This window comes from Bos taurus, chromosome Y (assembly GCF_002263795.3).
Source record: "Bos taurus isolate L1 Dominette 01449 registration number 42190680 breed Hereford chromosome Y, ARS-UCD2.0, whole genome shotgun sequence".
Classification (NCBI taxonomy): domain Eukaryota; kingdom Metazoa; phylum Chordata; class Mammalia; order Artiodactyla; family Bovidae; genus Bos; species Bos taurus.
Window position 1 is genome coordinate 9,690,000 of NC_082638.1, and position 9,169 is coordinate 9,699,168.

At 60.4% G+C, this 9,169-nt stretch overlaps 1 protein-coding gene across 1 annotated transcript; it reads left to right on the forward strand.

Annotated features, from left to right (window-relative positions):
• Positions 1-4,997: 4,997 nt before the first annotated feature.
• LOC132344604 (testis-specific Y-encoded protein 1-like) lies at positions 4,998-7,237 on the forward strand. The gene is made up of 6 exons (XM_059884270.1): positions 4,998-5,121; positions 5,217-5,632; positions 6,430-6,507; positions 6,691-6,802; positions 6,898-7,043; positions 7,160-7,237. The coding sequence occupies exons 1-6, from the start codon at positions 4,998-5,000 to the stop codon at positions 7,235-7,237; spliced, it is 954 nt and encodes a 317-aa protein (XP_059740253.1).
• Positions 7,238-9,169: the final 1,932 nt, after the last annotated feature.

A 9,169-nucleotide genomic window follows, 5' to 3' on the forward strand; every position in this document is an offset into this window, starting at 1 on the left:
TTGGGTCCTGCCATTCCCCCGGCGTCCTTCCTCTCACTGAGTTTGAGAATGCCTGGGCCCTTCACTTCCGCCCCTTAACCTAGGATGGCCTGTCACTGAAAGGGCGTCCTGTCCAGGGTCCCAGTGCACCTGTGCGCTGACTTTGGGATCTTGTGTGAATTTCCACATCCAATACTCTGATCTCACCAGCACCACACCTGCTGAGCTTGAAGTTGCTTCAGGGAAAATCCGGACGTCTCTGGGAGGAGGTGGACAGGGAGCCCCAAGGGCAGGACATGGTGCCTAGTGACACCATCTCCGTCATTGCTGGACACGGGTCTTCGGCTCCTGAAACCCCTGTGTTCCCTGTTTGCGTCCGTGTCCACGTGCCAAGCATGTGTGTGTGTACACGCGTGTGCTTGTGTCACCTGTCTTTATGCGGGGGTGTGTGTGTGTGTCCGGCCCAGGGCGGACGCAGAGATGAAGGCGACGGGAGAGGAGGTGACGAGCGACCAGAAGAGGAGGAACGAGGCGTCCCCAGGCTGACGGAGGCTGGTCACCGACTCTCCGCATGACCGTATCCGGGATGGGAATGAGGAAAAGATGGCCAGTGATACCTCGGACCAGCGGACCGTGGCTCGAGAAATCCGCAATTAGACCAAATCCAAAACACGCTCGCCACTTCTAACTTGTGGTTGTGTGTGCTTGGACCAGGGAGAGGGAAGTGCATGGTCTGAGGATTCCGCGAGGGCAAATCAGGTGGGGCGGGGCTTTGAAACCGCTGCCTGAGGAGCCCTCAGTCCATGGGGACGTGGGCCGGCCTCTGGAAATGGTGGGCGAGGGTACGGCTGGACCCGGGGTGGAGAGGAGGCCAAGTTCCTGTAGAGAAGAGCAGAGACCCGAAGGAGAAAGAGGCACAGATTGCCTGCTGCACTGGGGACTTGTTCCACACACGGAAGAAGGAGACCCGGGAGGGCCCTGGGCCAGTGCTGCCCAGGATCGGCCCATCGGCCCGCACGCTGTCTCCACGAGGGTGGCACACACTGGCATGATGCGAAACACAACGCAAGATGTGCTAAGCTAGGCTGTCCGTGCAAAACCCCAGGCACGCGAGGAGAGACAGGGTGTGAGCGTGGCAGACGTCCAGGCATTTCCAGCCTCCTCGGCAGGGCAGAAAGGCGAGGGAGGCGCAGGTGTGGGTGTACGTGTGCGTCCCTCTGCCGGAGTGTGCCTGTGAGGGAGGGAAGAGGGAGGAAGCAAGGACGGTGGGCTACTTGCATGTGCCAAGGGACCTCGGGAGAATGGCAGACAGGGAAGCCCCTGGGGGCGGTTGAGAGCCTGCTGGTGGATTTCAGGGCCCAGGGGCTAGGCATTAGCGGCCCTGCCAAAGACACCCCATGGGTCGTGCTCCAAGTCCTGACGTGAATTCCTTCCTTCCTCTGGGGTCTTGCCCCCGGCTGTGGGGGGCGGGGGGGGGCCAGACGGGCTAAGGGGCGCGTCTGCCCCAGACGGAGGTTTCTGGCAGCGTCGCTGGAGCAGAATCTCTGATTCTGTCGTAGGGCATCTGCACCAGATGACACTCAGAGGCACCCTGCCTTCCAGGTGACCGTCTTGGATGTCCCCGGGCCCAAGCGGGGACTGGCTTCCTTGGCATGTGGGCTGTGTAGGCAAGCAGGGATGCCTGACTGTCGGGAATTCTAGCTGGGCCTAATGAGAGCAACTGAAAGAGAGTCTTGGCATTTAGCAAAGCAGTGAGGCCCGGGTGGTACAAGGCCTCTTGGTGCCTTTGAGGTAGCAAAGCTGCTTTCTGCCCAGGGAGGCATGAGCTGTGGGCCCAGACAGGGCCGGGTGCCCAGGGCAGCATCGGTTCAGGGACTGAGTGCGTCTGGGTAGTGTTAAAGAGAAGGGACGGCGTGTAGGGTTGCCGCCTTACCTTTACGGCCTCAGGTTCCGTGCCTTGTATCGGAAGAGTGCCTGTATCCACGTGCTCCTTCTTCACAAGATTGGATCAGACCCAGGCCTGTCACAGTCTCTTGGGGCCCTTGCAGGCCCGGGCGTCTCTTTGGCCTTTTCCTGCTACAGGGAGACAGGGAGACAGGTGCACTCAGCAAGCTACACAGGTGGGAAGCACAGGGGCCTCAGTCGGAGTGTTGTGGGCCCTGACGGCTGGTGGGCTAGCAACAGGGCCACGCCATTGACAAGGAACGACCTAGATAGATGCACACGGAGAAAGCGGTTCTCCAAGTCAGCGGAGGCCAGCGCTCCTTGTTTTCTGGTTCCCTGAGGGAAGGCACAGACAATGGATCCGGCCAACGTGACTGGTACTGTGAAGCTGTCCAAGGTGATGGGAGAAGGCAGAACACAGGCGCCTGTCACTCAGCTGGCCACAGCGAGCAAATCCTGGGTCCTGCCCTTGCCCAAACCCCCGACAAATACTCCTGAGCGCACATCTCGGTTCCTGCACCGAACCAGGCCAGGTCCTGCACTTCTTCAAGCCCCCGACCGACACTCCTGGGCCAGCATCGGACTCTCAGGCTTGTTCCTGGCCTTAGTCAAGCCCCCGGAACACATTCCTGAGCCCACAACGCGCTCTGTACCCCTGAACTATGGTGTGTCCTCCCCTTGTTCAAGCCCCCAGGAAACACTACTGAGCCCGCATCTCACTCGCTGCATTGAACCTGGCTGGCTCCTTGTCTTGTTCAAGCCCCCGACAGATACTCCGGAACCCACATCTCGGTCCCTGCACTGATCCCGGCTGGGTGCTGCCCTTGTTCCCGACCCCGACAAATACTCCTGAGCCCACATCTCGGGCCCTGCACTGAATCGGGTGGGCCCTGCCCATCTTCCAGCCCCGACAAACTCTCCTGAGCCCACATCCCGGTCCCTGCACTGAAGCAGGCTGGGTGCTTCCCATGTTCAAGCCCCGACAAGCACTCCTGAGCCCACATCTCGGGCCCTGCACCGACCCAGTCTGGGTCCTGCCCTTGTTCAAGCCGCTGAACAAATACCCCTGAGCCGGCTTCTCTGTCCCTGCCGTGAACCAGGCCAGGAGCTGCACGTGTTGAAGCCACTGACCAACACTTCTGGGCCTGCCTCTGATTCTCAGGCTGGTTCCTGGCCTGAGGTAAGCCCCCAGCAAACAGTATTGAGCCCACAGCTGGCTCCCTGCTCCTGAACTCAACTAAGGTGTGTCCTCCCCTTGTTCAACCACACCCCCCCCCCCACCCCCCAGGAAACACCACTGTGCCCGCATCTCACTCGCTGCATTGAACCAGGCTGGGTCCTGCGCTTGTTCAAACCCCCGACAAATCCTCCTGAGCCCACCCCTCGGTCCCTGCACTGAACCAGGCTGGATCCTCCCTTTGTTCAAGCCCCTGACAAACACACCTGACACCACCTCTCGGTCCCGTCATCGAGCCAGGCTGGGTCCTGCCCATGATCAAGCAGCCGATAAACACTCCTTGGAGCACATCTCGGTCCCTGCACTGATCCAGGGTGGATCCTGCCCTTGTTCATCCCGACAGACACTCCCGAGGCCACAGCACAGTCCCTGCCATGACCCAGGCTGGGTCCTGCCTTTGTTCAAGCCCCCGACAAACACTCTTGAGCCCACATCTCGGTCCATGCAACTGAATCGGGTCGGCCCTGCCCATGCCCAAGCTCTTTGTAGAACGCATATATCGTGTGTCAGGACTATAGGATGGCTGGTTTAGCTTGATCCTCTTGCTGCTCCAGGCCCCACAGGCTTGGGCCACAGGGCAGGCTGGGATGTGTTCTCACATGGAGAACAGAACCACTTTGAAAGGGCCTCCATAGGGTCGATGGCAGCCGTGCATGTCTCCGACACCGGTGAGTCGTGGGACTTAACGGGGAGCTGTCCTTAGCGTCTCCCTGGCCGGCATTCGCACAAGGTTCAGGGGGGGTCCCTCATGCCAGCAGAGCGGGCCTCGTTTCTCCCTCTGCGCACAGTGTGGCCACGGCACCTCAGGCTTGTGCAGCTTTCACGTCGGCCCAGCGAGGGAGGGAGGGTCGCCCGTCCCCTTCTGCGCTTCAGCAGTGACCGCCCACTGTTGGCTTTCAAGGTCGAGAAAGCACTCTCCGAACGTGTGGACTAAAACCCTCTGAACTCCCACCGGTGAAACTCACTCAGGACGAGAAGGGCTTGCCTTCACGCCAAGGATAAGCGTCTCTTCTGAGCGCTGGTGTCCACAGAGTTGCAGACGGCAACAGCACTACTTAGAGAGACGGAGACACACAGACACCAGCGCCTGCTACACACGCGGAAGGATTGCCCAACACAGTGCTATGCCAGAAGCAAAGATACAGAGACACAGAGCGAGCGCTGTACACTAAGGCGCTGGTGTTCCCGAACAGTGGAGATCCACTGTAGCACTGTAGGTGGGGTTCTTCCCTACTCCCCTAGCATCCGGACAGCAGCAGGCTCTCTGTCCCTTGAAGAAAAGTATCCAGCCCCTTGGCACCCCTGCGTATCCCTTGGATACTCAGGGAGAGCTCTCAGTTATTGCCAGTCCCAGGGGACACAGGAGTGTGCGGTTCGGACGGCGGAGCAGGAACCCGTGCTTGGAATTTCCAGAGCCAGGTCAATGACAGCGCCTGGGGCTAGCCCGGCCACATGCAAAACCCTGTCCCTCCCTGGAGCAGAATCTGGCCACGTGGGGGCGCTGGAGCAGCACAGGAACCCCGGAAGATGCCCTCCGGTCTGGGGGCGTGTCCATAAGAGTGCCGCCCACTACCCTGTCGGCCATTGGTCTAGATTTGGGCCAGCAGTCTGTGCATGGCTCACAGCCTAGGCCCCCGCCTGTTCGCCGGATCTCCTAGGGCCCGTTCACCCCGTCCTGCGTTTCTGGCACCCCTTTCTTCGGCCTCACGCCAACACCCCCACACAGCAGCCCCCGCCTTCTGACAATCCCCCTCACTCCCCGCCCCCAAAAGAGCTAGTCGGTCCCACAGGTTTACTGCAGCCTGGGCCGCCATTACGCCCCACTTGTTGTGCTCTTATGTCGCGTCCCTTCGCCTCTGCCCCAGCTCGGGGTCACCGCCAAGGCCAAGAGGAACGTGAGAGGCGGTCAGAGGAAGGCGGGAGCGTCCCGGGACCCCGCACCTTCCAAGTTGTGAGCCCAGGTACTCAGGGGGCAGGGCCCCGCCCCCACCCCCCTCCCCCACCCCGCAGCCTGCCGTCGTGATGCAGTGCGCAGCTGGGACCTTGTCACCAGCAGTTGTCACGCCAGGCCAAGAGGCCACCCTCTTCAGGGTGGAGGCGGTGGAGGAGGGCGAGGCCCTGGTGGACGGAGACGTGGCGGGGATCGGGCAGGAGTTCCAGCTGCTTGCGGAAGACATCGTGGAGGAGGTGGAGGTTGTGGCGGATGAGGAGCAGGAACAGCGGCCCTCCCAGGAGCTAGAGGAGAAGACGGTGGAGGAGCAGGGCCAGGAAAGGCCCGGAGGCCCTTGTGAGCGCCAGGAGCTGGATGCCCTGCAGGCACTGGCCGCCCTGCAGGTAGAACTGAGCTCTGAGCGTGAGCAAAACCGCAGGGCTTACGTTCAGTTCATGCGCAAGAACCATCAGAGGAGGAAGCGTCACTTGGCTCGGAGGAGCGCCATCATCCAGGGCATCCCTGGCTTCTGGGCCAAAGCTGTATCCTTTGCGCTGCTCCTTGGGGTCCGCTGCTCAGGAGGACGAGGAAGGGGAGAAGGGGCAGGAGCAGGCGGAGGGGGTGGAGGCGAGGGCACAGGAAGGGCGCCGGAGGCCACTGAAGGAAATGCGGTCCTGGGCAATTGGCAGGCTCCAAAGGCACAGCCGAGTAGGGCCTGGGCAGGGCCACAGGTGGACGTGTCGCAGCCATGCCTTTGAGTGTCTCCTTCAGGCCTGCATCTGAGGAGGCGCAGCCCCCGAGGCCTCTAAGTCAACATTGACCAGAGACGGTACACAAGAGCAGCGTTCGCAGACAGTTATTGGTGTAAATGTGGGTGATCCCGGCACATTGCTGGGGCATGTGAGTCATTCACACACACACGCACACACGCACACGCACACGCACACACACACACACGTACACATAAACACACACACACATACCCAAGAAGCCCTTTACTTTCAGACACGGTTTGTCACAAGGACTGCAAGTCTGACCGTATAAGCAGTGACATGCCACTACCCAGCATACACAGGTCTGGAGGAGCAGAGTAGCGGTCAGAAACAGCCCCTGCTTGGGGAATGCAGATGCACACCATCCCAAGGGGCCCAGAGCCATGAGCGTGTCTGATGGTATGGCAGGTCCTGAGGATATCAGCAGTGGCCGGGCAAGAGGCAGTGCCCGCCAAGCTCCTTGCAGATGCGTGTTCCAGTATCCTTGTTCCACCCCAGACTAGGGCTGATGCTCCTGGCTCTTCTTGGCCGGCATGTGGCCTGAATGGCTCCTTGACCTAAAGCAGATTATGAGCCACCCTCAAGTCTCCGTCCTGATCAGCGACCAAGATCAAGACTTTCTCGGCTACATGATGGACTTGAAGGTCAGTGAGGGAGACTGAGGAAGGGTGGGTATGGGACCTGGCGGGGAGTGGGAGGAACGTGTTAGCCATGTTCCTGTGCTGTGAGACTTTGGAGAGGCATCGGGGAAGCTGATCATGCCTGCCTTGGAGGCAAGCTGAGGCCCCTAGAAGCTTGCACCTTTTCCCTCCTCGCTCTCCTGGCAGGTGCAGGTGCGGAGCCATCCGCCGTCCCGCTGCAAGCTGATCTTTTCCTTTCGGGACAACCCCTGCTTCTTGAACTCGGTGATCATTAAGGAGTATTACCTTGACATCACTGGTAAAAGGTGGCTCCCGGGGTGATGAGTGTGGGTGTGCAAGCGTGTGGATGATGCACCTGCGGTGTCCACCCCAGTCTCCCCTGTCTGTCTGCAGGGTACAGGGCACGTCGATCCACTCCAGTCCACTGGTTCTGGGACTTTGAACGGGGAGCCCCCAGCCGCAGGCTGGACACCAGGAGCCTTAACTTTCTCAACTGGCTGTCAGGCCACAACGGCCCAGAATCGAACAGGATTGCTGAGGTGGGGTTGCTTTGGGCTTGCACACAGTTGGTGGTTGATGTTGGAGTTCTTGGCTGCTCATGGGAGGGTTGGGAGCCTGGTCAGCCCCTGGCTGACCTTGCTCGTGTTGCCTGCAGATCATCAGCGAAGACGTGTGGGACGATCCCCTGAAGTACTACCTCAGGGAGGAAGGTTCGTCCATGAGAGACAACTGACAGAAACACATGTGGTGATGGGGTCTGGAGGTAGGCCCCGTAGGGACAGCCGAATAGTAGCTGGGACACAGTACTTTCTTTTGCAAATGGGGATGCTCAGGCTCATGCAAACTGGCTGCAGAGCCAGAGCCTGAGTCAAGCATGCAGCAGGTGACTTGCTGAGACTGGGGGCTGGGGGGGACTCGGTGTGTCCGAGAGCGCAGTAAGTCCCCCTCCAGTCAGCTGTGGTGGCAGCGCGAGAGTCCTAGGTGATACGACTAGAGGCAGGGTGAATTAAGTGCCTGTGTCAGAATCATCTGTCCTTGGGTCCTGCCATTCCCCCGGCGTCCTTCCTCTCACTGAGTTTGAGAATGCCTGGGCCCTTCACTTCCGCCCCTTAACCTAGGATGGCCTGTCACTGAAAGGGCGTCCTGTCCAGGGTCCCAGTGCACCTGTGCGCTGACTTTGGGATCTTGTGTGAATTTCCACATCCAATACTCTGATCTCACCAGCACCACACCTGCTGAGCTTGAAGTTGCTTCAGGGAAAATCCGGACGTCTCTGGGAGGAGGTGGACAGGGAGCCCCAAGGGCAGGACATGGTGCCTAGTGACACCATCTCCGTCATTGCTGGACACGGGTCTTCGGCTCCTGAAACCCCTGTGTTCCCTGTTTGCGTCCGTGTCCACGTGCCAAGCATGTGTGTGTGTACACGCGTGTGCTTGTGTCACCTGTCTTTATGCGGGGGTGTGTGTGTGTGTCCGGCCCAGGGCGGACGCAGAGATGAAGGCGACGGGAGAGGAGGTGACGAGCGACCAGAAGAGGAGGCACGAGGCGTCCCCAGGCTGACGGAGGCTGGTCACCGACTCTCCGCATGACCGTATCCGGGATGGGAATGAGGAAAAGATGGCCAGTGATACCTCGGACCAGCGGACCGTGGCTCGAGAAATCCGCAATTAGACCAAATCCAAAACACGCTCGCCACTTCTAACTTGTGGTTGTGTGTGCTTGGACCAGGGAGAGGGAAGTGCATGGTCTGAGGATTCCGCGAGGGCAAATCAGGTGGGGCGGGGCTTTGAAACCGCTGCCTGAGGAGCCCTCAGTCCATGGGGACGTGGGCCGGCCTCTGGAAATGGTGGGCGAGGGTACGGCTGGACCCGGGGTGGAGAGGAGGCCAAGTTCCTGTAGAGAAGAGCAGAGACCCGAAGGAGAAAGAGGCACAGATTGCCTGCTGCACTGGGGACTTGTTCCACACACGGAAGAAGGAGACCCGGGAGGGCCCTGGGCCAGTGCTGCCCAGGATCGGCCCATCGGCCCGCACGCTGTCTCCACGAGGGTGGCACACACTGGCATGATGCGAAACACAACGCAAGATGTGCTAAGCTAGGCTGTCCGTGCAAAACCCCAGGCACGCGAGGAGAGACAGGGTGTGAGCGTGGCAGACGTCCAGGCATTTCCAGCCTCCTCGGCAGGGCAGAAAGGCGAGGGAGGCGCAGGTGTGGGTGTACGTGTGCGTCCCTCTGCCGGAGTGTGCCTGTGAGGGAGGGAAGAGGGAGGAAGCAAGGACGGTGGGCTACTTGCATGTGCCAAGGGACCTCGGGAGAATGGCAGACAGGGAAGCCCCTGGGGGCGGTTGAGAGCCTGCTGGTGGATTTCAGGGCCCAGGGGCTAGGCATTAGCGGCCCTGCCAAAGACACCCCATGGGTCGTGCTCCAAGTCCTGACGTGAATTTCTTCCTTCCTCTGGGGTCTTGCCCCCGGCTGTGGGGGTGGGGGGGGGGGCCAGAGGGGCTAAGGGGCGCGTCTGCCCCAGACGGAGGTTTCTGGCAGCGTCGCTGGAGCAGAATCTCTGATTCTGTCGTAGGGCATCTGCACCAGATGACACTCAGAGGCACCCTGCCTTCCAGGTGACCGTCTTGGATGTCCCCGGGCCCAAGCGGGGACTGGCTTCCTTG

Coding starts and splice junctions, on each gene's coding strand:
- LOC132344604 (XM_059884270.1), top strand. CDS start 4,998: ATGTCGCGTCCCTTCGCCTCTGCCCCAGCTCGGGGTCACCGCCAAGGC. Junction 5,633..6,429: donor CTGGCTTCTGGGCCAAAGCT/GTATCCTTTGCG, acceptor GACCTAAAGCAG/ATTATGAGCCACCCTCAAGT. Junction 6,508..6,690: donor GCTACATGATGGACTTGAAG/GTCAGTGAGGGA, acceptor CTCTCCTGGCAG/GTGCAGGTGCGGAGCCATCC.